This window comes from Leopardus geoffroyi, chromosome D1 (genome assembly GCF_018350155.1).
Source record: "Leopardus geoffroyi isolate Oge1 chromosome D1, O.geoffroyi_Oge1_pat1.0, whole genome shotgun sequence".
Classification (NCBI taxonomy): Eukaryota; Metazoa; Chordata; class Mammalia; order Carnivora; family Felidae; genus Leopardus; species Leopardus geoffroyi.
The window spans coordinates 53,796,034-53,823,376 of NC_059329.1; the positions used below are offsets into that span (position 1 = coordinate 53,796,034).

Below are 27,343 nucleotides of genomic sequence, written 5' to 3' on the forward strand. Positions count from 1 at the left end.
GGATGCGGGTAAGAAAGGAAAGCAGTGGTATGATCAGGCGGAGGAAGAGCTTCTTTGGCAGAGCAAGAGGCTCAGAGTGCTTTGGTTTGTCTGTCATACAGAAATGGTGAGGCTGAATCTGGAGGGATCCCAGAGGGCCGGGCAGATTCTCCTGTCACTCCTCTTCTGACTGTCTCTTCTCTGTCTTTTCTCTGTCTCTTTCTCTGCTCTTGCCTCTCCTGTGCTCTGTCCTTTTTTCACCCTTAACTTTCATTGCTTTTTTATTCTTCTGGTTTCCTTTTTCCTTTTTTTCTTTTTTTTTTTTTTTGTGTCTTTATCCCACTCTAACAAAATTAGCCATAATATAAAATAAGAATATATTTTAATCTTTAAATACTTATTGAATAGTTAAATACTGAATATCATTAATGGTAAAAGTCTGTGAGACAAATAAATTATGTTTACTTCACAAAAAGTCTAAGACCTAAACTTTGCTATCTGGGGCTTTTCACTTGTCTCTAGATAAATACCAATAGAAAAATTAGATCAGGGCCCACCAGTAAATAAAATGCCTTCATCTTAGAAATACAAGGTTCTCTATTTGAATGTATTACCTGTTTTCTCTATATATTATAGTATTAGTAAAATAGCATTAGCCATCGATTAATAGATTCCTATAAGGCGACACTACATCTCATCTCTAACTTGCCAAGAAACTTATTTCTCCCATTTTACAGATGACAAGCTGGGGTTCAGGGACATCGATTGCACTTCCCATGCCTGCATAGGCAGCGAATGACAGAGTTGGTGATCAGATCTGACTCCCTCTGGCTCTGAAGTCTGTGTTCTTTCCTACTCTGTCATACTACCTCAAAGCCATAAATATAAAATTACATTGATTTTACGCATCCCACCTTTTCACACAACGTTATCCAAAACCAGTGAGCGCACAGTTGATTTATGATTCTTATTTTCTCTTCTCCCTACCAACCTTCTGGTATAATTGATTATGAGAGAGGAATTGGCCCACAGGTCAGCAGCAAAAAATAGGAGAGACTAGGACATAGATTACCCAGTCCTAAAAAATTCAGTATTGAGCGTATGTCACAAAACAGAACTGCGTCCGTATGTGTTGGCTTGTTTATCACTCTATCCCATCCTGCTTCCACCTCGCCGCTCCCCCCACCCCCATACACACGCCATGTAGTGTTTGCATGTAACTTCCTGACATTCAGCACTTCTCAGACATTCAGTTGTGCACTTCTTAAATACTCCTTCTCTATTATAATAATAATGTGGCATGGTGACAGCTGGTGACTACACTTTTGTGGTGAGCATTGAGTAATGTATTTCATTGTTGAGTCACTGTTGTCCACCTGAAACTTATACATTGTATGTCAACTATACTTCAATGATTTAAAAATCAATTCAAAGTTTTTTAATTAATAACTTTGCCACTTGGTAGACTTTCCTGGGTTACCCAGTCACCTTGAACCTTCCTCTTCTGAATTTCTGTAGCATGTAAAGAATTAGTAAAACTGGTAACATTGTGTCTATTTTTTGTACTCTCTGTATTGGTTTTCCTTTCTCAAATGAAACTCTTCTCAGGATGGGAATAAGTTTCTTATAGCCACCATGGCTTCTACTACTCATTCTTCATTCCCTCTACTGTGACTTCTACACCTGTTGTACCACTGAAGCAGCTCTTTCTAGGGTCAGTAATAACTGTCATGTTATTAAATCCACAGACTTTAAAAGTCTTAATTTTTACTTTACCTCTCGGCATTACTCAGCACTAATGGCTTTCTTATTTTGAGATTTTTCTCCTCTCTTGGCTCCTGTGACATTGCATTCTCCCAGTTTTCCTCTGTTCTCAGTGGTTTATTCTTTCTCAGTCTCTTATGTAGGTTTGTCCTCTTCCATCGATCCAGTGGATGATGGGATTCCTCAGGGCTCCATCATAGATCTTTTTTCTCCTCGGGTGATTTCATCTGTACTCACAGCATAATATTTATTTTCAGACAACTCAGACAGTCCTGTCTCTAATCCATACTTCTGCTCTGAGCTCTTACTGCCATTTATATATCTCAGAGGCATCTCAGCAAATCTAAAACTTACCCACGATTTCTACTCTTCTCCCCTCCTCCCACCAAATTTGACCTTCTTTCAACGTTCCCTGCCATCTAAGCAAGCCATATACCAGCCTTGTCTTTGAAATCTTCCTCACTTCCCATATTCAAGCTGTTATGAAGTTGTCATTTTTATACTTTTTGTTAGTTTTTTTTTTTTTTTTTTTCATTTTTTTTTTTTTATTTATTTTTTTGAGACAGAGAGAGACAGAGCATGAACGGGGGAGGGGCAGAGAGAGAGGGAGACACAGAATCGGAAGCAGGCTCCAGGCTCTGAGCCATCAGCCCAGAGCCCGACGCGGGGCTCGAACTCACGGACCGCGAGATCGTGACCTGGCTGAAGTCGGACGCTTAACCGACTGAGCCACCCAGGCGCCCCCATTTTTATACTTTTAAATAAATCTCAAATCCATCCGCTTCTCCTCATTTCCACTTTTACCTTTTTAGATTAAGGTACCATCATCTCTTGCCTGGTTTATTTCAAAAGCTTCCTGACTGGTCCTCCTGTGTCCACTTTTTCCTCCTCTGAGTCATTTCTCCCCACTTCAGTGTAGGCTTTTAGAATATGTGAATCTGGTCATGTTATCTCCCCTCTTAAAACCATTCGGTGGTCTCCCATTGCTTTTTGTACCAAAGTCAGAATCCTTTCTTTGGCCCCTAGGCCCCAGTATCATCTGGCTGCTCCTGTCTCTCTTGCCTGATGTACTATGCTGCTCCCCTTTGCTATCTCTGCTACATTCACATCACCCTTCCATGTCTTCAGACATGTACTGCTTTCTCTCATCATGGTATCTTTACACAGTGTTCCCTCAATCTAGAACAATTTTCTTTACCTAAGTAATTTTGCTATTTCTCCAAATCTCTATTCAGTCATCATTTCCCCAGAGAAACCTTCCATGACCCTCCAGACTGAGTCAGAGACCACTGTTAGACACTACAATGGTACCAGATTAAATTTCAGACCCAGAGCTACTAACTCTTCTTTTTTCTTTTTAATTTTTTTTTACATTTATTTTTGAGAGAGAGAGAGAGAGAGAGAGAGAGAGAGCGAGCACACAAGCAAGGGAGGGGCAGAGAGAGAAGGAGACACAGCATCTGAAGCAGGCTCCAGGCTCTGAGCTGTCTGCACAGAGCTGGATGCGGGGCTCAAACTCACAAACTGTGAGATTATGACCTGAGCCGAAGTCGGACGCTCAACCGACTGAGCCACCCAGGAGCCCCAGAGCTACTAACTCTTAATTCATCATAATCCTTAACACAGTTGTAATTTTACATTTATTTTTATGACTGTTTAATTAACGACTCTTCTTTATGCCACAGCACTTGTGGACCTCCTTTTCACTCATCGTTGTATCCGTAGTACCTAGCATAATGCCTGGAGCGTCACAGGCACTTGATACCTATTTGGTGATAGATTGGGTATCGGACAGATGGATGAATTGACCCCAACACAGTTGTAGACACACAGTGGAGAAGTAGTGAGTGAGTGACTTCATTTGCTGAGGAAGCTTCTGGGAAGCCAAAGAACAGCTTTTCTCTAAACCTCTAGAGTGACGGTGACATATTGTATAAAGGAAAGTCCAGTGGCTTTAGAATCACTCTTAGGTTCAAGTCCCAGGTCTGTGTGTTATAGGCCGTGTGATCTTAAGTAAACCACCTAATCTCTTTGAATCTTAGTTTCCCCATCCATAAAAAATAAGATGATAATCTTATTTCAGCCTTGCGAAGATTAAATTAGATAATCTAAGAAAAATATCTAGCACAGTGTTTGGGGTGGCAGGTAGTCAGTAAGTGCAAAGCTCTCTTTCCTTCTAAATTTTAATACAATCTTTATTGTGATAAAGCACAGTAATGTTAAAATAATGTGTTTTGCAACATCAAACATGCTCTTACACAAGATTCTTTAAAAAGCCATTCTCTGATAGACTGCAGTCGCAAACATTTCTTCCCTTATGACAAGTCTCTCTAATAATGTGGTCTCACAGTTTGAAAAGTGAAAGTATTGGGGCGCCTGGGTGGCGCAGTCGGTTAAGCGTCCGACTTCAGCCAGGTCACGATCTCGCGGTCCGTGAGTTCGAGCCCCGCGTCGGGCTCTGGGCTGATGGCTCGGAGCTTGGAGCCTGTTTCCGATTCTGTGTCTCCCTCTCTCCCTGCCCCTCCCCCATTCATGCTCTGTCTCTCTCTGTCCCAAAAATAAATAAAAACGTTGAAAAAAAAAAATTTTTAAAAAAAAGAAAAGTGAAAGTATTATAATGGTATTTTAGTGTCCTCATATAATTTAGACAGTACGGTAATATATAGCTTCTCAGAGCTAAATTATTAAAGCATAATGTAGTTAAACTATATATATATATATATATATATATATATATATATATATATGACATAGATTATAACATTGATTTATTAACATCCTAGATTTCAACCCACTTGTATAGGGTACCTGCTTTCATCCCCTACTTTGTTTTTTTCAATGGTGAATGAACAGGCTTTGGGCCAAGTAACTAAGTTCTGTGTTTCTTTTAGTTGGGCGATAATAACAGGTTGTGGGCAGGGTTGCAAGAGTTTCTGCACTGGGTGCAATGCAATGTAAAAAATTCAGACAGACATGTTTCATAGGTGCCGTCCCTGGGGAATCAAAAGAGAAGGGTAGAGAAACGTTTAACCTGCATCTGTAACATTTGACCAGAGGTCATAAATAGTACAATTGTGTATTTTTCCAGTTGTTGTTCCTTTTTCTTTCTTTTCACCCCTTCCCCACCCCCTCCAAAAAACGAAAAATGAAGATAGGCACTATTATTATAATGAAAAGTACACTGGACTAAGGAGTTAATAGTGCTGGGCTTGAAATCCAGCGATCTTACTAGTTAGCTATATGACCTCAGTGAAGTCTGTCCAGTCTCTGAGCCTCACTTTCTCCCTCTGTAAAATCAGAGAATTGGATTAGTTGACTCCACTGTACTAAACAGCTCTAAGATCATCTGTTTTCAAGTAGCTCAAGTTTTTCCCCACTTGGATATATAAGAATAACTTGTAAATTAGTAAATATATTTGCTAATTTGAAGGACACAGATCATGGGCCTAAATAAAATGAATCAAACAGGCAAAGTGCTGTATTTCCCTGGATCTGGGTCCCTAAGTAAGTCCTCCAAAGACCAGTGCCAAGTATTCAGTTAGGGAAATGGCTTTGCAGAGAAGAGGATCTTTTCATTCCAGCCATTGTGATCAGGAGAAGGTAACTGCCCAGCAGTCCCTGGTGAGATGCCAAGATCACCAGGTAATGTTCTAATTTTTTAAATTGTATCAGTATTACTTAGCAAATCATAAAAACTTAAGCATTAGTGGGCATTCAGTAAAGTACATACTGTGAAGTTGACTTGGAAGGAGTAATAGTCAACCAAAAGATATCTAATGAATTCCCCTGGCTGGTGTTAATTAACCAACCTCCATCAAACCAACAGAAATAGCAATGAAGGGAATGGCTAATTTTTCTCATATCTAGGACTAATGACTATCCAGGGCATTTATGTCAAAGTCGAAAGTATGCATTTTATTCCATCTAAAATGCTCGCAGACCAGCTAGCCATTTACTAGGCAAAGTCCATTTTTGGCCATCGCTACCTGCAGCCCATTTGAATCTTTACACCGTCTCATCTGGAAGGCTCTCTTTCCTACCTGTGCATCTTTGTTTTTAGGGCACAATACTGTCTGTCAGCAGTGAGAACAAAAGTTCATAGAGGCCGAAACCACAAACAGGTTTCCTGTGGTTTGTGGAACATTCTTCTTCTCTTGATAATAATGCGTAATGTTCCTCCATTGTTGGTAGCAGCCTATGAGAAACTGAATAGGGAGGTGTTCAATTTGTGTTTTTCATTAATAGTTAAAAATACTGTGGTAGGAAGAAAGGTAGCAGAGGAAGGGATATTAAACTCCCCCCCCCCAAAAAATTAGCATAGAAAAGGTAATGTATTAAAGGCCTTATTCCTGTCTAGCCTAGTTTGTTTTTTAATTCAAGGTCTGCATTTTATTTTCAGTATATTGAGTGAAATCAAAGAGTAAGAGTCAAAGGGAGTGTCATAAATAGAGACCAGGGCTTGTGGAGCTTGAACACCAGCACAAACTATTTCTAGACAGTGTGCCGCCGCAGCTGTGGGACTTAAACCAAATAAAAACTCACGTACGGTGGAGGAGGATGTGTCCAGCAGCATTCTGGCCTAGCAGATGTGTCCAAAGTGGAATAAGTTTTGTTTAAGGAAGTTAGCGAAGAAGGTAGTACAATTATTTGTAGCCTTCATTGCTACCATGTAGGAGAGTGAAAGTTCAGCAGAACTAAAATCTTTCCACTTCTTTCAAGTCTGCCGAAGGTGCGTAGGAACAGAAGTGCTCACATTTGGTCAAATTTGTGAATTAAGAGGACTTTCTATTGTGTAGCCTAATTTTCACTTTCCCTAATGAAGGACAGGATTGCTTGGCCCTAGCTCTGTAAGCGAGCCTCAGTCTCCCATAAACCACAGACATGCCAGCCCATAAGGGCAAATTGTAATCACCAGCTAATGTGCTAGGCAACTTGCTTGTTTCCAGCCTGTTTGCACTCTAACCCCCTACCACCCTTCACTTGGCAAACACACAGCCAAGTTTTTCTCATTAGTTCTTAAGGAATTTGTGTGATTCCCTCCATGTTTTACAATTTGTGCACCTTTATGTCATGATTTATATTATATCTGTATGTTCCCTTTACCTCCACTAGATCCCTGGAAAGACCCTAGTTTCTATAGTAATTAGCTCAGTAGTTACCAGGGGGAGACACAAGATAGAAGAATCCTTCCGGGAACCTCAACCTTAACTAAAAGGTATGGAAATTTGAAGGGGTTGTGTTAGTAATCTTTAGGGAATGCAGTATTTTTTATATCATATCAGAAGAAAGTGCAGTGCAGCTGTGTGTATACCAAATGTAAATGTCTTTGTTTATAGTTGAGGAATACTTTGCTCTATTATATCTTCTCAGAAAGTGTGTAGAATCTCTTAGAGAGATGGGAGGATATCATGATAAAAGGAAAGCAGGAAGTATAATAATCTGACAGGGTCAAAAGGAAACTAGGCATATAGAAGAAGAGAAGGAAAGAAGGTTACATGGAGGAAGAAGAGAAAACAAGGCCTTTGTGGAGCTTTCTTTACAAAGAAACGAATCTGTCCTTGATAAAAAAGAAACGGTACCCTTTGGACTTGGAACATCCACGAGGCATTGTGAAGGAATGCCTTACTCAAAAGGTACATCTGTCTTTTTTTTTAATTTTTTTTTTTTTTTTCAACGTTTATTCATTTTTGGGACAGAGAGAGACAGAGCATGAACGGGGGAGGGGCAGAGAGAGAGGGAGACACAGAATCGGAAACAGGCTCCAGGCTCTGAGCCATCAGCCCAGAGCCCGACGCGGGGCTCGAACTCACGGACCGCGAGATCGTGACCTGGCTGAAGTCGGACGCTTAACCGACTGCGCCACCCAGGCGCCCCGAAAGGTACATCTGTCTTAAGAGGAGAAGCAGCTTTACTCTGTCAAGAAAACATAACGTGAAATTCATCCACCTGGAGGTGTGAATTTTCAGACCATCCAAAGAATGGACATAGATGATGTATGTATTCCCTTCATGTCACAAAATTAGGAGTGATATGGGACTTGATCCAGAGGTCTTCTAAAATTTTTATTCAATTAAAATAGGCTATTTTGTTAAGTTCTTTCCTATTCTGGTAAGTTCTTTCCTTTTGCTTGATACGTTCCTCTCCCAGAGTAGAGTGGAAGAAAATAGGAGAACTGCTATTCTGACCTTAATTATAGCTAACAATGAGGATTTGGTTGGGAGAGTGAAAGTGGAAGGTGAAAGAGAGGGGAGGAAACAAGGTAAACTTTTCTAATGTACATAAGTAGTTGCCACTTCTCCCGGGATTGTACTTCCCTGCTCCATCAGCATGAGTTATGAGACTTGTATTCGCCAAAGAGTAGTGAGCAAACGTGATCTACGTGCATTACTCCTCGACAAATGCTTTAATACATAGTTGTCTGTGCTTTTTTTCCATCTGCCCAGTCAGCAATACCTCATAAAGAGGACTTTTTTTTTTTTTTTTTTTTTTAATCAGCTTCAAGCCAGGATGGACATGTAGCATAAGTTTAAAAAAGCCAATTCACTGTTGTAAAGCATTGGTTCTCAGTCAGGTGTTATTCTGTTTCGTCTCCCTACCCCCAACCCCCTACTCCCATGCAGGAGACATTTAGCAATGTCTGGCAACATTTCTGGTTGTCAGAACTAGGGCAGTGCAACTGGCATCTGGTGGAGAGAGGGCAGGTATGCTGTAAATATCCCACAACGCACAGGACAGACCCTCACAACAAAATTATCTGGCCAAAAATATCACTAATGCTGAGATTGAGAAGCCCTGTTGTAAACTTCTGGGATTGTTTATTACTAGGTTATTAGCATAATCTAACCTGACTAATACAGCAACTACCACATTAATTTTATAATAGCTAATGTGGAAATAACTGGGCTTAACCAGTTGGATGCCTTCTTTATTAGGAAGACAGGTTTAAAGAAATCCGGGGGGAGGAATGTAGATACTGTACTATGGCATAAGATTTTGAAGGTGGTTCAAAAGATTCAGAAGCTACCAGTTCTACAACTATTACTGTGCAGTTGCAAATATTCTAGATAAGCAAAAATTAAACAGAAAGGTCTAAAACCAGTATGGTTTCTCCAATGAACTCAAATATTAAAATAAAGGAGGTTTTTAATCAAAGATAAGTATGCGTCTTCCATGGTCCTCTAAAAATAATATATATTTTTTAAATTTTTTAATGTTTATTTATTCTTGAGAGAAAGAGAGACAGAACATGAGTGGGGGGAGGGGTAGAGAGAGAGGGAGACACAGAATCAGCAGCAGGCTCCAGGCTCCGAGCTGTCAGCACAGAACCCGACGCAGTGCTGGAACATACAAACTGAGATATCATGACCTGAGTTGAAGTCGGACGCTCAGCTGACTGAGCCACCCAGATATCCTCTGAAAATAATATTGAAGAAAACTAAGGTTCAAAATTAACATAATTGAGACCCACAGAAAGTGCTAAGATTTACAAAGGTTTTTTTGTTTGTTTTTTTTTTTACTTGTTTTAGTTGCATTATCAGTAAGACCAAGCAGGAAATGAGTGTCTTGTTTGATTCTTATAATGGATAGAGAAAGCAGAACAACTCCTTCCCTCATCATTGGCCACCAGCCCTAGCTGGACTATTATTTCTTATTCTTCCATGATAGCTGATTGTCCAGCATTTTTTTTTTTTTTTTTTTTTTTTTTTTTTTTGAGGCAGTAGACCTTTATAGCTCTGGCTTTTAAAGCTTTGTCTACACTAAAAGTACCAGAAGAAATTACTGCTTACCTTTGTGGCTTGGAATTGCCTCAACTTCAAAACCTTGCAGAGATAACCTGGGTGGTTCAATTAGTTGAGCTTCTGAGTTTTGGTTTTGGCTCAGGTCATGATCTCATCAGGAGATCGGCCCCCACATTGGACTCCATGCTGCCAGCACAGAGCCTGCTTGGGATTCTCTCTTTCCCTCTCTGCCCCTCCCCCACTCACGTGCACACATGCACACACTCATGCTCTCTCTCAAAATAAATAAATAAACTTAAAAAATAAAATCCTTGGAAATGATAGATTTTAGATATACCTGTCCCTTGTTAGTAGTCAGAACTACCCAAAGATGGAATGCTATATTTCAGGGGTAGTGGTTCTCAGTCTTTAAATATTTTAAAGCAAAGACCAGAGAACCACTTGGTTGTCTATTCTTTTCTAATCTTGATTGCTTATAAGTCTAAATTTAAAACAATGTATTAAAGTTAACAGATTTGGGGGAGGCACCTGGATGGCCTAGTTGGTTAAGCATCCGACTCAGTTTCGGCTCAGGTCATGATCTCATGGTTCGTGGGTTCAAGCCTCATGTCGGGCTCCATGCTGACAGCACAGAGCCTGCTTGAGATTCCCTCTCTCTAGCCCTCTATCACTGCCCCTCCCCTGTTCTTACTCTCTCTCTGCCCCTCCCCTGCTCTTTCTCTCAAATAAATAAACCTAAAAAATAAAGTTAAATTTTTGAACACATGTCTCAACTTATAGGATATTTTAGCCTTGTCCAAAGGCAAGATACTAAGAAATAAAGATGCCAGTCCTTCAGTGGCCGTAAAAACTCCCTTGAAACTTCCCCTTTCTCTGAGAATAGGAAGGGCAACTGCAGGGTTCTGATTGGAGTCCAACTCTATTAACTATATAGCCCATGACAATTTACTCTAAGGCTGTCTTGTCCACCTGTCCAAAACTGTGGTTCATTACTTGTCATCGCGTCTGAGTCACCAAATCCACATTCTGAATTACCTGCTTGGTCATTGTACTCCCCCCAAGTTCACAGAAGAATTACTAAAATGTGGTCAATAAGCAGTGGTAGTATGACAAAATCTGTTTGTCTTCCCACCAGCTTATTGAGTGGTAAGAAATTTAGTAAAAGTAGAAGCCATTAGTGAATTTCTGTTCTTTCTCATTCTAATTCAGCCAAGCGAAGAAAATTATACCTGATGTTTTTCTCCTTTAACGATAATAATGAGGATGAGACATACAGTATTTGGAGCACATTCTTGAATTATTACATTCTTTATTAATCTCAATTATTTATAAAGGATATCTCAGTCAAAAGTTCTGAAATCAGGGGCACATGGGTTGGTCAGTCAGTTAAGCATCCAATTCTTGATCTCAGCTCAGGTCTTGATCTCAGAGTCATGGGCTCCATGCTGGGTGTGAAGCCTACTTAGAAGAAAAAAAAAAAGTTCTGAAATCAGAACAGGGTGATGGCTTAATAATACAATGAGGTAGAATTTAAGAAAAGAGTTTAATACTATAATATGGCATTTAAAGATTAAAATGTGAGGGGCGCCTGGCTGGCTAAGTTGTTAGAGCATGTGACTCTTGACCTTGGGGTTGTGAGTTCAAGCCCCAGTTGAGTGTAGAGTTTACTTTAAAAATAATAATAATAATAATTGAAGATTAAAATATGCTTTATGTGGGGCACCTGGGTGGCTCATTTGGTTAAGTATCTGACTTCGGCTCAGGTCATGATTTCTTGGTTTGTGGGTTTGAGCCCTGCATTGGGCTCTGTGCTAACAGCTCAGAGCCTGGAGCCTGCTTCAGATTCTGTGTCTTCCTCTCTCTGCCCCTCCCCTGCTTGCACTCTGTCTCTGTCTCTCTCTCTCACAAAAATAAATAAAAAATTAAAAAAAAATTTTTTTAATTAAATAAATAAAATGTGTTTTATGAGTTCCTAATCTTTCATTTGTTGCATGCTTTTTTAGTTTTGTGCCTTTAGATTCTTGGTGTTAATGCTTACCTGCCCCACAAAAAAGAATTACCAGATCACAAAATAATATAGATAGCAAATAAACATTCTCAAAAATTAAGTATTACTAGTAAATAAAGAAATACAAATTAAAATATGAAGCTACCATTTTCCCCTATTAAAAGTTTTCTGTTATTTTCTTAACACAAAAGTGTAATACATCCTCATTGTAGAAAATAAAATACCAGGGGCGCCTGGGTGGCGCAGTCGGTTAAGCGTCCGACTTCAGCCAGGTCACGATCTCGCGGTCCGTGAGTTCGAGCCCCGCGTCAGGCTCTGGGCTGATGGCTCAGAGCCTGGAGCCTGTTTCCGATTCTGTGTCTCCCTCTCTCTCTGCCCCTCCCCCGTTCATGCTCTGTCTCTCTCTGTCCCAAAAATAAATAAATGTTGAAAAAAAAAAAATTTAAAAAAAAAAAAAAAAAGAAAAGAAAATACCAGACAGAGAAAAGAAGAAATCACAGTGGCAGCATAATTAACATCTCATTATTTTAGATGCCAATCTTTTTTTCTGTGTCTAAGATTTATCTAACTGTCATCTCCTATTGACATATGCTTGAACAAAATTTTGTTATTGTAAGCAATATCGCAACAAATACTCTATGCAGTAATCTTTTCTGTTTTTTTTCTTTTTTTCCTGTTTTTCGTTTTTTGCTTTTTGTTGTTTGGTTTTTTTTGCATCTCTGATTATTTTGTTAGGACTAGTTCCTAGAACTGCCATTGCCAGGTCACAGCATATGGATGTTTAAGGCTTTTGATTATCTTCTCCCAAGTTGCTGACCAGAAAAGTTTTGTCAGTCGTGGGAGAGTAGTGGCTCATGTATCTTCTAATCCATGCTGTTTATGTTGGTTTTTTGCCTTCACATTTTGATAACTCTAAAATGCTATCTCATTGTTTCAGTTTTTACTTCTTTGGTTAATCATCGGAACATTTTGGGGGCCCCTGGATGGCTCCATTGGTTAAGCGTCCACCTCTTGATTTCTGCTCAGGTCACGATCTCATGGTTCATGAGATCAAGCCCCACGCTGGGCTCTGCGCCAACAGCATGGAGCCTGCTTGGGATTCTGTCTCTCCCTGCCTCTCTATCTTTCCCTTCCCTGCTCTATCTCTCTCAAAATAAATAAACAAACGTTAAAAAAATAATAATCCGGGGCGCCTGGGTGGCTCAGTCAGTTAAGCGTCTGACTTCAGCTCAGGTCATGATCTTGCAGTTCGTGAGTTTAAGCCCTGCGTGGGGCTCTGTGCTGACAGCTTGGAGCCTGGAGCCTGCTTCAGATTCTGTGTCTCCCTCTCTCTCTGCCCCTCCCCTGCTCACACTCTGTCTCTTTCTCTCTCTCTCTCTCTCTCAAGAAATAAACACTAAAAATAATAATAATAATCAGAACATATTTTACAAGTCCTACCAAAATACTACAAATTAAAGAAAAATTTTCATTGTCAAATTATTAAAGAGAAAACAAACAACACACACCAAAATATTCAACAACAAAAAAGCAGTTAAATAAAAACTGATAACTTCTTTTTTTTTTTTTTTAAGTTTATTTTATTCATTTTGAGAGAGAATAGGGGAAGGGCAGAGAGAGGGAGAGACAGAATCCCAAGCAGGCTCCGCATTGTCAGCACAGAGCCCTACACAGGGCTTGATCTACCCCTCCCTGGCAAAGTGGGACTTTCCCTAGCCTGATTTTCAAAATAAAGAATACAACATCTAAAAACAAAAATGCAATTTATTCTGCATGGTGATAGGTGATTTTTAATATCTCATAATTTTTAATACTTGCCACATTTTTTGTCACATTTTTTATAATTAACATACCACATTTGTAAAGAAAACACATTTAAATACATTGCATACATGGTGTAAGAAAGGAGAGGTAACTGTCTGCAATTTCTGTATCATTTATTCTAAAGATTATATTAAAAATTTGATTTTGAAACCACGTCAACAGATAACATAAATAATATTCTGGTAAGCAGTTAAATAGCCAGTCGCCAAAATGTTAAAAGTTCCACTTGCTTGAGAAGCTGACAATTGTTGGAATCCTCTGAACGTGTGAGATTATTTATAGTTTTTTCCTTTTTAGGTTGCTGCTGTTGATCTTCTGGTTCCTGGAGTTGGAGAGCTCTTTGGAGGAAGCCTCAGAGAGGAACGGTACCATTTCTTAGAGCAGCGACTGGCCAGGTAATGATCAGACCTAAAAGAAACAAAGTTCAGAAATTGATGATGAGGCAGTCTTGGCAAAGTAACAGAGAAGAGTGAATGAGCCTCAGCACCTGACTGACCTGGATCTCAGATTCTTTGTGGCCTTCAGCAAGTTGTTATGTGACTTCTCTGAGTTTCCCTGTCTTAAAGATTGGAACTGTTATGTGAAATAAGGCCATAGTGTTACTTGTCCACTAATTTGTATGTATCTCTCCCTATGGAAATTGCTTTAAAATTTTTTTTTTAATGTTCATTGATTTATTTTGAGAGAGCACGAGTGAGGGAGGGGCAGAGAGAGAGAGGGAGAGAGAATCCCAAGCAGGCTCCACACTGTCAGCGCAGAACCCAACACGGGGCTCCATCCCATGAATTATTTGATCATGTCCTGAGCTCAAATCAAGAGTCAGACGCTTAAGCACTGAGCCACCCAGGCACCCCAGAAATTGCTTTTTTAAAAGTTAATGATAGAAGCCAACCTTAAAGCTTGTCCTTCATTTTTTCTCTTCTCTGTGTACTTTTTTATTTACTCTAAATTATGATTGGGGACATAAACAAAGACTCCTATAGGGACATAAATACAGACTCTGAACCAGAGAAAGGATAAAGCTGGAGAAAGAAAGATACTAAAAATATCCATTAAACTAACATTTAGAATAAGCAGTTTTCCCTTCCTTGGGTTTTCTGCTATGTAAGGGTCTTGATTAAGCTATTTGAATAACTTATTTTAACTTGCTGTTTGAGACCTAGAAATTAACCCATAAAATGCAGAAAATGTTTTGGAGATGAGAAGTAGAGAATTGTGTTTCTAATTGAACTACCACTCCTATGCATGCGTGGTTTGCCAACAAACCACAATGACTTCCTAAACTAACCAAGGTTATAAACTTCTGTTTTCCATGGTTTCCACTTTTGCTGTGCCAGACTTTAAAAAAAAAAAAAGTTTTTCCCATGCTGAAGGCTTAATCCCACTCTCTGACTCTCCAGATAATACTGGGTTTCAGAGTAACCTGGAAAAGCCATAATACTTTGAAAATATCCTGTAAAACTAGCCATTTGTAAGTTCTTCTTTTCCTAGTGGAGAAATGCTTAAAAAGTTGATGTTTTTTCCAAGATCCCAACCTATAAATCTGTTAGGTAACTTGGTTTTGTAATCCCAATCATTTGAACTGCTCTATTTGGTCAGGGTCCAGAAGAAGGGGAATAAATATGTTCTGGGAGGCTTCTTTTTTGTTAGTTAGGCCCCTAATTCCTTACTACTATAATGTTAGAAAGTCCTGGGAAAATTGTGGAATTGAAGTAAAGGTCAAACTCCTTAGATGGAAAGAATTTTAAGATTCTCTGGGTTTTTTTTAAGCACAATAAAAATCACACATGGCAAGAAACCTCATCTGTTGAAAGATTAATTGGTCTGTTTTCTTTGCTTGCTTCCTTCCTTCAGGAAACCTTTCCTCATAACATTACATGTTTACCTAATATCTGATTATATCCAAATTTATCTTTCCTAATGAAATGGTTATATGTGTTTCCCTATCTTAGGGATATATCTGTGACTTCTGTTCATGTTTTCTGTATATCTGGTTTTTTCATAGTCTTTATCACTTCAGATGCACTGTGATCCCAAACATTTTTTTTAAAAGCTGAAATTAATTTTTTTTAAGATTTTATTTTTAAGTTATCTGTACACCCAACGTGAGTCTCAGACTTAACTACACTGAAGTCAAGAGTCGCACACTCCACCGACCGAGCCAGCCAAGCTTTAAAGGGCTGAAATTAATTTTCATGAGAACTAAGAGCTTAAAACTTTATTAGCGTTTTTCAAATTGGCCAGAAAACAATTTTCAACCATATTCTGGAGGCAGAATCTTTATTATTATTTCAATGTTACAGAATGAAAGTTGTGTCTTTGTGTTCCTTCTGTGTGCCTCCCAGCACCCATAATTATGGTGCTTTTCTTATGTCACAGGACAGTAAGCTCATCTGAAATGGACCCCTTCTTTTGGGCTCTGGACTATACTTCCTGTAGCATTTGTTGTCTCTGCCACTCACTTGATAACACCTTAGACTATTGGATACGTTAGCTTTCTTACCATATTAAAGGTTCAGCTTCTCAACTGTATTGCATGTTCTTTGAGAGCACAGGTTTTTGTGTGTACTTCTTTATTTTTTTAAATTTTTTTTTTTTTTTTTCAACGTTTTATTATTTATTTTTGGGACAGAGAGAGACAGAGCATGAACCGGGGAGGGGCAGAGAGAGAGGGAGACACAGAATCGGAAACAGGCTCCAGGCTCTGAGCCGTCAGCCCAGAGCCCGACGCGGGGCTCGAACTCACGGACCGCGAGATCGTGACCTGGCTGAAGTCGGACGCTTAACCGACTGCGCCACCCAGGCGCCCCTGTGTGTACTTCTTTATAAAGAGCACTTTGCATACAACCCAGAATAAATGTTTGGTGGTTAGTATCTTTATCTTCTTGCCATTCTCTGAAAGAATTTTGTTATTTTCCTCTTACAGATCAGGACTAACGGAAGCCTACCAATGGTAAGAATGTGACCCTTAATCATTCTTATTATAGCTGTTTGGTCTGATTGTTACACAAGTTTTACGGGTATTCCCAAGGCACTGTGAAACATTGTTAAGAAAAATGAATAGTTCAGTTCTCAGATTATTTATTGTCTTTGAATCCTGGAAAAATAGTAATGATAGTGGCTGCCATTTATTTATTACTTATTGGGTGCTGCTGGATAACTGTGTTAAAATTTTAATGTATATTTTCTTATGTAATTATCATAACACCCTGCGAGTTGGTTACTATTCTTATCTCCTTTTTATTACCCCTCCAGACCTAAGGTCTAGAGATGTTAACTAACTTAACCAAGAGCACACAGTTAGAAACATGGAGCTGGGGCTTTTTTCCTAACCATTATGCTTCAGTTTCTCTGTGTGTGAAATTAGAGTTTGAGCTAAGTGATCCCTAAAGTCTGTAGAAATCTGTGCTGCATAGGAAAGAGCACTTGTCTGCATTCATACATTTACTTCTCCAGAATTGCTCTGGTTTTCTTTCTGCAAACCCTTTCTTCAAGTACTTTTGAATACATACAAATTATTTACTTACATTTTTATATAGTAGCTTTCCTTCAGGATCTTGGTGTAATAATACCAACAATATTATTAATTCTTCTGCTGTCCTCAGGAGAAGGAAGGGTCAAATTCTACACTTGCCTTTTGAAATACCTAGATTACAGAAGGGCAGAAGCCTAAAATGATGTGCAGGTCATGACCCTTAAATGCCTTATTATTTACCAATAGTGACTTTATTTTTTTATTTTTTTTTTCAATATATGAAGTTTATTGTCAAATTGGTTTCCATACAACACCCAGTGCTCATCCCAAAAGGTGCCCTCCTCAATACCCATCACCCACCCTCCCCTCCCTCCCACCCCCCATCAACCCTCAGTTTGTTCTCAGTACCAATAGTGACTTTAGACATACTTAATCTCTCTGAGTCTTGGTTTTCTTGGCTCTGAAATGGGATGATAATATCAACTTAAGAGGATTATTGTGAGGATGAAATGAAATAATACAGGGTAAGTATCTACCTAGAATAGAACCTCAGTAAAAGCTAGTTTCCTTTCCCCTTTCCTTTGTTCTCAGTCTCGCTCTGAGGTAGATAAGCCCCTGATGGAGCAAGCTTATGCGTTTTGCCTGTTTGTGTCTGTCTACAAGATAATCTTCATAGTATGCAAAAACTAGCTAAATACAAATTTTAATTGTTTGTTAAATAAGTGTAGGCCTTTCTGGTCTTACTCATTTCAGTACTATTCTTGTCCCAGCTAAAGTTTTCAAACTCTTAAGATCTCTAAATATAAATCTCTGTTATTCTACTCTGCTTCCTTTTATCTGGCAATCACAGTATTTTAAAGGTAGAAGGGATTTTAGAAATCTTCAAGTCTGCGATCTCTGCTAGTGTTCCACTACATTGTGAGTAACCACCCCAGGTGTCTAAAGATTTTACTCACTTCCTATTTCTCCGTGCCATATGCAAATAACATCTGTAACTAGTTCCACAAATTTTTGTGCCATCTCTTCTGTAACCTGGCTGCCGTAGAATCAGTTTAACAACAATCTAACAAATACATATTCCTTCGAAAACTTGTTTTTTAGAAGTGGATTTTTCTATATATCAAAGCAAGGGCAAGAAAAATGCTACAGACTAAATCCATCTGCTGAATTCAGTTTCCAGCCATTTATGCCAGTGTTTTGACATCGATGTATGAGAAATTTAGAGCCAGCTGAAACTATTGCTGGACTTTTAGCAGCCAGCCCAGATCCTGCAGGTGTTTGTGGCAGGTGGCTTGATAGGCCTTTCATCTCATTTTCTCAGTATATCAAAGTATGCCCTGCCCCCATGCCTTGTAAACTTGAAGTTAATTCAGCTACCAAACATTTCATTTACTCAAGATTGTGCTTTTTCCATTATTCCTGATAGTTCTTACTGGTCTGAAGTTTTATACTAGATACTCCTGTCCATTGATCCCTCACTTGGTGGTAACTCACCCAGTTGCAATTCCTCTTTTATTTTAGAAAGATCCATATTCAATCTTAATTGCCTAAAATACCAATACATGTGGTCATTATTACTGATAGTGGGTAAATTAGGTAATAGTCTTTATTCTTGAGGATCCAAATGACTACCGGCTATGGCACTTAAGTTTTATTCTGGAAGTGATTTTACAAATCATTCAAGAAGCTATAAAGAAATCCCCCACCAAATGACATAATAAAAATACCTATAAAGTCTTCCTCCTCCTTCCTTTCCTAAAATAAATTTATGACAAGCCGGTGTATTGAAATCTGAGTTTGAATCATGGCTGTACCACTTTCTAGCCACATGATTTTAAATGGGAATAGAATTAGTATAGCTAGGTTTTGTAGGCTATCTAGCCTTCCAGAAAAATGGATTTGGACATACTTTACTAGGTTTGAAGCACAGGACTGGAAATTTCACTCTAGCGTTCAAGAGTATATTTTTGTGCCTTCAGACAACAAATCTTCATGGAGGAAGCATCTACTCCAGAGCAGACAGTAGAGATAAAATGGTTGAATAAGGCACAGTTCCTGTTCTTGATAGAGCTTACAATCTAATACAGAGGGTATCATTTTATAACCTATCAGGCAAAACTCTTCACTCTTCTCTCTGTATTGAACAACATGATTTTAGTAGGAAAAAAAAAGCATTAACAAACAAAAATAGAAGAAGAATATATTTTCAAGAAAATTAATAAAGTTATTAGAACATTTTCTGTACCTCATGAGGCAAATTTTCTGCATATAAGTGCATAAATAACTTAAAAAGGATCAAGTGACCAAAGCCTATGAATGCATGACAGGAATGCTATTTGAGTTACCTTGGACAGCTCATTATAACTTGTTCTTCACCTGTCTTTGGAGGGAAAAGATTTGTTTACTACTGTGATGTAGATCATGGTGCCTGGGTGGCTCAGTTGATTGAGTACCAGACTCTTGATTTCAGCTCAGGTCATGATCTCATAGTTTGTGAGATCAAGTCTCATGTTGGGCTCTGCTCTGACAGCACGGAACCTGCTTGGGATTCATTCTCTCTCTCTCTCTCTCTCTCTCTCTCTCTCTCTCTCTTTGTCTCAAAATAAACATTTTTTAAAAAATGATGTAGATGGTAACAAATGGCTGCAAAATATTTTTGAAATGTAAAATTCTATCATGACATCTGATACAATACAGCATCTAATAGGTGATGATTCTCTTTTCAAAATCAGGTATCTGGACCTCCGTCGATTTGGATCTGTACCACATGGAGGCTTTGGGATGGGATTTGAACGCTATCTGCAGTGCATCTTGGGAATTGACAATATCAAAGATGTTATCCCTTTTCCAAGATTTACTCATTCGTGTGTTTTATAGCTGGAAGACCAGTTAAAGAAAATCACCCTGTGCCAGAGGTACTGCGTGTGAATGTGCATATAAGAGAATACATGTTTGAAGTATAGAAATGCAAAAGTTTCAGTATGTAATTGTCATGCCCTAAGATATGACCTATGAAAAATAGAAGTGATCATGATTTTCTTAGAAAGTTGAGAGCAATTCGTGGAAAAATGAACTCTCTCAAAAAGATACTTGCAGCAGGTAGAATCTCAAAATCTATTATGTCAATTAAGAAGAAATGAAGAAACTGAACTGTGGTCTCAGAGGTCCTTTCAGACTCTTAAGACAGGATGAGATCGTGTGTTTTACTTTGTCTTTAATCATTAGAGCACTGCTCTTTGTGACCTCTGAGAAACAACTAGGAGCTAAAAATAAAATGTTGGATCTTTTCTCCCTTTCCAATTAATCTATGATAAATGCCCATCTTATTCTCACCGTTTTACTAAACATTACAGAAGAAAATATTCCTTTTGGGGTCTTTTTTGAGTTAATATTAAGTTAATGTTCTGAATTGAAATCTTTCATCAGACGGGGTGCAAAAAGTCACATTTAATAACTGTTGATCTTTAAGTATAAAAATAGCAAATGGGATGTATTATTTAAACTAATGACTGTTGTAGTTTATAGTAGATGTTTGTAACTTCTCTAATAATAAAATAGATTTTTGATACCTCTGAAAGAAAAATACAGATATATTTTTAAATTCCATGTGACCTTTCCACAGTGAAAAGTTGAAGAAGGTATTTCCAGTGTAAGATGAGCATGCAAATGTAGCTAAACCTGAAGGACGGGTAATTTTGGACTCAAAAGGCAATATTGTCTATTAGAGTTTTTGAGAGGATTGCTGATTTGGGAATCTGAGACCTGACAACTGTAGCACTTTACGTGTATGATTTGGACAAGCCGTTTATTCTGTATGAGCTCATACATCATTTTCCTCAGAGTTGATACAACAATTACATGAAAGTGTGTGTGTGTGCATGTGTGTGCACACACACACACGCACGCTTAAAACTGAAATACTACACAAATTTTTTTTAACTCTTGTAGTCTTCATTGAGTTACATATCTATGGACTTACAGCCAAATTATATGCTCAGTAGAATTTATATGTATCAAATAATGGTAAATGGCATGCATGCCTAAATGATCAATTTTCTAAGTCTCATTAGATAACTTATCTGAGGTTATTTCCTGATGAGTTTGTATGTGGACTTTATTTTATCCTAACCCAAAGCAAATGACTGAAAGGAACTGCCAAACCTTAGAGCTGGAAATCACAGAAGCCACTAAGATGTTCTCATGACGAAACTTCTGCCTGATGCAGAGAGAGCCTATACCTGAGCAGGCACTTGTTGGCAAAGAGCTCAGTATCCCACAAAATAGCTCATTCCATTTCTGAATCTGTCTCATTTTTCGTTTTTGCGGAGCTAAAATCTGCTTCCCTAGAACTTTAATCCCCTGGGCTCAGATACCAAGTTTAGGGCAGGACAAAAGAGATAATTAGAGCTTTCATAAGGCTTGCCTCAATCATGGGCTAGAGAGATAAATTCATTTGTTTGTGTAACAGATATTATTTGAGCTTACTCAGTATGCCAAGAATGGGGCTAGGTGGTAAATAAATTATAGTGAACAAAAGAGAAATGACCCATGCCTTCATGGAATTTACAGTCTATTAGAGAAGATACACAATCAGTAAGCAAACAAATGTATTTCAAAATATGACATATGCTATAATATTTTATAAAGAACAGGGCAAGCATAGGGGCGCCTGGGTGGCTCAGTCATTTGAGCATCCGACTTCGGCTCAGGTCATGATCTCGCGGTCTGTGAGTTCGAGCCCCGCGTCGGGCTCTGTGCTGACAGCTCAGAGCCTGGAGCCTGCTTCTGATTCTGTGTCTCCCTCTCTCTCTGCCCCTCCCCTGCTCATGCTCTGTCTCTCTCTCTGTCAAAAATAAATAAACGTTGGGCGCCTGGGTGGCGCAGTCGGTTAAGCGTCCGACTTCAGCCAGGTCACGATCTCGCGGTCCGTGAGTTCGAGCCCCGCGTCGGGCTCTGGGCTGATGGCTCAGAGCCTGGAGCCTGCTTCTGATTCTGTGTCTCCCTCTCTCTCTGCCCCTCCCCCGTTCATGCTCTGTCTCTCTCTGTCCCCCAAAAAATAAATAAACGTTGAAAAAAAAATTTTTTTAAAAAAAATAATAAATAAATAAATAAACGTAAAAAAAATTAAAAAAAAAAAAAAAAAAGGAACAGGGCAAGCATAGATAACTTTGCTAGAGAAGGTATCTCTGAAAAGGTGATATTTAACCTTAGACCTGGAAGACAAATGCAGAAACCATTTTAAAACATTTGCAACATCAGTCAGTATTGATTTGACATTCAAGTCTTGATACTGTATTAATTTTGTGAAGTGAGAATCAGAGACTCTCACAGGCCCCCAACCTGAAGCACTAATATTTTCCCAGGCTCTCGGGCATCATGTCTCCAGTGATTTTTGAGGAACCAGATAGAATTATAATGTTAATATGATGGTGGGGCATCAAAAATAACAGTGATAGAAAGAACAGTGAATCACAGAAACCCCAGGTGCTGATCCCAGAGCCACCATTGATTTAGCTGGAGAGTGTTAATCTGGTACGATCATCTTTGTGCCCTCCAGTTATTTCACCTGCAGAACTATCATTTCGAAATAGATCAACTCTAAGGATTCTTTTTCTATCTCTTAATCTTTCAGGAATCTGTGCTGGAGATAGTCACTAATAACAATCGATTTAGAGTCTAACTTATACACTTGATTTTTAGCACATGTCAGGTCTCTGAAAATGTACAGTGAAGTCAAATCACTGAAAGTTCTGCGATAGACTTCAGTGTGTTCATTGTGTGTGTGCGTGGGGTGGGAGAAGGTCCTCCTCAAATAAACATCATTCTTGCCTTTTTAAGAAGTTTCAGCAGTGTATTTCCCAACTTTCATACTTACTTGTTCTTTTCCTCTACGGTTGATCACACAGTGAGTATCTGGTTGAAGCCAAACACTTGCCACTCATCACAAGCCTCAAAATTGACATCTTTGACTCATTACTTTTATTTTACCGATAATTGAGCAACAGCAAATACTGGTGTCAGACAAAGATCATGAAAATGCCAAAACTAAACTTGCCGGCAGGGCAGACGGCATCTACAGGGAAAACTTTAAAATGCCCACTTGTCAGCTGCTATATGAATATCCAGATTCTGCAGAGAAGCAGCATTGTAGAATCCTGTGTAGAATGAATAAAAGTCAAGGACTACCCACGCTATAATACTATTCTTATAGGGCTTAAACTGTGAGTTAAAAGGTGATTTGAGGGTGTTAACTTCTGCTTGAGTAACCAGTTTCCAATGAGGGAAAAATCAGATTCTGTTTTCCCAAGATTTCCAAACGTCACCTCAAAATAGCAACCCCAGCCACCCAAGAAAGAGTGTGTGTATTTTAAAACTTAGAAATGGTTTTTCCATCATTAATTTCCATTCTCATTTCAAATTTTGAATTAGGTGGGGAAAAATAGTTACTTTCCATCTGGCTGTCCTCTGGCTGGCAAGGTTGTGCTTCTATTCATTCATTCATGTATTTTTTTGGTCTCACAAGAACTTAATTGTGTGAGTGATCCATTCCAGATCTAGACATAATTCTCCCACCCTCTGACCCAGCCCAGAGACTGACTGTCACAGAACAGCAAAGGGACTGTTTGACCTTTTGTCCCTCTCAGACAGTATCTGCCAGAAGCGTCCCTCTACAATGTTTTACATTCATTCTCTCTATAAATTGAATCTGGACATTCAAGCATGACTGAACAGGCACTGAAGATGCAATTGGTGAGATGGATTAACTCTACTCTTCTTTAAATCTCTTGTTTCAGATAATTATAGATGAAAGATGCTTATTTGGATTGGATTGCTATTTATTCATATATTTATTTTAGTAAGTGGTGAGGCAAGAACATAAAAATGCAGAGTTGAAAGACAAATTGGCCTGGATTGAATTGATAAGAAATGCGTGGGGCTTGTTGGCTTCTGATCAATATTTGTATTCAGTCTGCAATCTTAAGTATGTATAATAAAAAGAAAACAGGTGGGAGTAATATCTGACTGTAGTTTCTTCCCAGTGTATAGTCCAAATTAAAAGGCATTCAGTACAAAAAATAACCTTAATCACCTGACACAAAAATGATTACGATCTGTCCACAAGACAGATCTTATTAGATCATGACCAACACACCTCCAGAAACGTATACATTCTGCCATTACTGGAGTCCTGAATTACTCCTCTGATCAGCTAAGGTCCCAGGTAGCTCTTGGGCATTCTAGTTAGCTCCAGTTTGGTTTGGAGTCCAGTGAATTTACAACCACTATTAGCACACTGTGTGGGAGTTTCCAGGGGAACTTTGTAAAGAAGTCAGGAGTTTGGGTGGTTCTTAAACTGTCATTCAGGCAGCTATTGAGTTAACATAGTTCATGACTCTTCCGTAACTTCCTGCTACATCTTTACTGTTCATAATTATTATTAGTAATATGACTATCAATTGAACATTGCTTTACAGTTTACAGAATTTTTTAATGTATTCACAATGTATTATGAACCTTGTTCTTTTGTAGCTTACTATGCCTCAAATTCATTTGGTTTAATAAAAGATTAGTTTGTTATGAAGATTGGTTATTAGGAATTCCTAATATCAAGGGAGAGTAAGACTGCAAATAAAGTCCACCACTCTTAGCCTCCAGAGAAACTGAAAGCACAGAGCTTTATAGTAACCAAAGAAGTTTGTATCTTAAGCCTCAGAGTTTAGTGGACATGTTGCAAAACACACACTTTGGCCTCTGATTTCCTTGTTTTACACAGGGGGGAGAGTTGAGAGGGTGAGGGAAATGACGGTCGAGTTCAAATGCATTCTAGTACAGAGAAACACTGGAATAAAGGGCCCTGGACCCAGCAGTGTACTTAAGCTCACTGTCTCTCTCTCTCTCTCTTTTTTTTTTTTTTTTTTTTTTTTTTTTTTATGTGTTTATGCTCATATTTGCCTTACTTACCCTCCTCTTAGGATCATCCTAGAATATACATGGAAAGATAGATGCAGGAACTTTGGTGGGGATTATTAATATCCTCCCCCAGAGTGATCAGCCTTTGATATGTCAAGATGATACTCTGAGAATAGAAACATGGTAGGCCCATCCAGCACAGGTTTTATCATGCTACAAATACACATATGCACAGCTAGAACTGTATTCTGCAAAACCTGGGCCATTTGCAGCTGTGACTCTTTGACTTATAACCTTCTCTGCACACCGGTTCAACAATAACTGCTTTGCTCTTTTCCTAGGATCCTGGATTTGAAAATCTCTTAAAGATCATATTTCTTCCCCTGTCTGTGATGTATAAACTGCCCTCTCTTCTATTTTCCCAGCCCCTGGTAGTTTACCCTGTCCCTTCAGTGAATAGGAGCTCTCTACTTAAGGGAGAACTTTTGCTATCCTTGGAGAATTCTGACCTGATAATACCCAAACCTGCCTCTCTCTAGCAAATGTAATAAGGAACACAGGAACACCATTTCTTCTCCCCAGCCTTCTCTTCTCCAAGATAGAATCTCTGGGGCTGCACCCCACTAGGTTATTCATCGGGCAGTGTATTCTTAAAGTGGGCCTTTCTCTTGGTAGAGGAATGCTTCCCTCCACTGTCCACTCAGCTACTACCCAAGTATGCTGTGATACTGGTTTTGATACTAGAAGAGCTTAAAAGTCTCCAGTGCCTCCCTTCCAGCTGTCTTACATCCTGTAGTGGTTGCCTGTATACGTAATAACTGCTGAGGAATCTTAATTACGGTTTCAAAATGTTCAGGGCAATCCCATCCCCCTTCATTTGGGGATTGCAAAAATGGATTTGGGTTACATACACATTTGTTGTTGAAGAACATTAAGTTTTTTCACTGAAGATTTCCACCAATTCACATGATCTTTGCAGTGTCCCAAAAGGCGGGAACTCATTCCTGTACAGTTAGGATATAGCTGGCCAGTGATCTCTTTAAGTGTGATTTCCATCTTCTACATTCTGTACTAAAGGTTTTCACATCGGGAAACTGTTGGGTCGTATTCCTGCCAGAAAATGTGGTGGAGGTTTAGTGTGTTGGAAAAGATATTAGACAAAGAAAAGACCTTTTCTTTTTTCTTTTTTTTTTTTTTTTTGAGAGAGAGTGTGGGGGTGGGGGGTGTGTATGCACGCAAGCTGGGGAGGGGCAGAAGGAGAGAGAGGGAGACAATGTCAAGCAGGCTGCACACTCACTGCAGAGCCTGGAGATCAGCTCGGGGCTCATTCTCACCGTGAGATCATGACCTGAGCTGAAATCAAGAGTTGGACGCTTAACCCACTGAGCCTCCCAGGCGCCCCTCTGATTGAAGTCTTGACGCTCTACTTTTGAACTGCAGAACCTTGAGCAAGTGATTTTATCTGTGGGTTTGGATAGGCATCTGCAGAATGAGGGTAGTGCTTATCTTACAAGTGTTGTGAGAAACAAAACTGTGTGAAAGGGTTCCCTAAACTGAAAAGACTGTACAAATATAAGATCTCCTGAGGGAAACCTTTTTAAAACTCAAAAAAAAAAAAAAAAAAAAAAAAAAAACTTATCGACTAAAGTATCTATTGCATGTTGAATGAAATAGTTTATAGCCATCAAAAATTATGAGTGAAAATGTGTTCAAAAAATGTTAAATTGGGGGCGCCTGGGTGGCGCAGTCGGTTAAGCGTCCGACTTCAGCCAGGTCACGATCTCGCGGTCCGTGAGTTCGAGCCCCGCGTCAGGCTCTGGGCTGATGGCTCAGAGCCTGGAGCCTGTTTCCGATTCTGTATCTCCCTCTCTCTCTGCCCCTCCCCCATTCATGCTCTGTCTCTCTCTGTCCCAAAAATAAATAAACGTTGGAAAAAAAAAAAAATGTTAAATTGTAGTTTACAGTTACCAGTAGTGTAAAACCTGTGTACATGGACTAGAAGCATACGGGAAAAAAATGAAATCAGCTATTTCAGGGCAGTGGAATTGAGTGACTTTTTCTTTTAAAACCTCTTTGGTGTGTTCAGTTCAGTTCAGTAAACTTACTGAGCAAACTGCCAGGTGCAGTGCTACACTCTGCACATACAGAGATAAGTAGGACATGGGCCTTGCCTTAGGGACTCCCATTGCAGATGGTCTTGGGCAGAGTTTATTGTGAATAAGAATCACCTGGGGAGCTTATTAAAAATTTCAGGGGGCACCTGGGTGACTCAGTGGGTTAAGCATCCAACTCTTGATTTTGGCTCAGGTCATTGATCTCACAGTTCATGAGATTGAGCCCCCATATTGTGCTGTGCTCTGTCAGTGTGGAGCCTGCTTGGGATTCTCTCTCTCCCTCTCTCTCTACCCCTCCCCTGCTCACACACACATGCGCTTCCTCTGTCTCTCTCTCTCTCTGTCTCCCCCAGAATAAATAAACTTAAAAAAGTTATTTAAAAATTTTCAGATTACCTTGGTTCTACCATAGAAAGTCTGATTCAGTAGATGGAACAGCCCGCAGTTTGCGTTTCTTAAACAGTCACCCTGAGTGATCCTAATGTAGGTGGTTTAATTCCATGCTGTGAGAAAGCTTCAGGGAGGTTTT

At 39.2% G+C, this 27,343-nt stretch overlaps 1 protein-coding gene across 7 annotated transcripts in view; it reads left to right on the forward strand.

Moving 5' to 3' along the window:
* The window catches only part of NARS2 (asparaginyl-tRNA synthetase 2, mitochondrial), a 135,069-nt gene that overhangs the window by 105,227 nt on the left and 2,499 nt on the right, over nucleotides 1–27,343 (forward strand). For 3 of the 7 annotated variants that reach the window (XM_045483845.1, XM_045483850.1, XM_045483849.1), the window contains 3 exons: nucleotides 13,612–13,709; nucleotides 16,241–16,267; nucleotides 19,522–20,093. In XM_045483845.1, the coding sequence (XP_045339801.1) occupies nucleotides 13,612–13,709; nucleotides 16,241–16,267; nucleotides 19,522–19,666 (270 nt within the window). In that variant the 3' untranslated portion in view covers nucleotides 19,667–20,093. Of the gene's footprint in view, nucleotides 1–6,855; nucleotides 6,959–13,611; nucleotides 13,710–16,240; nucleotides 16,268–19,521; nucleotides 22,627–27,343 lie in introns of those variants that run through there. The other 4 variants (XM_045483847.1, XM_045483844.1, XM_045483843.1 and 1 more) reach the window with 3 other exon arrangements.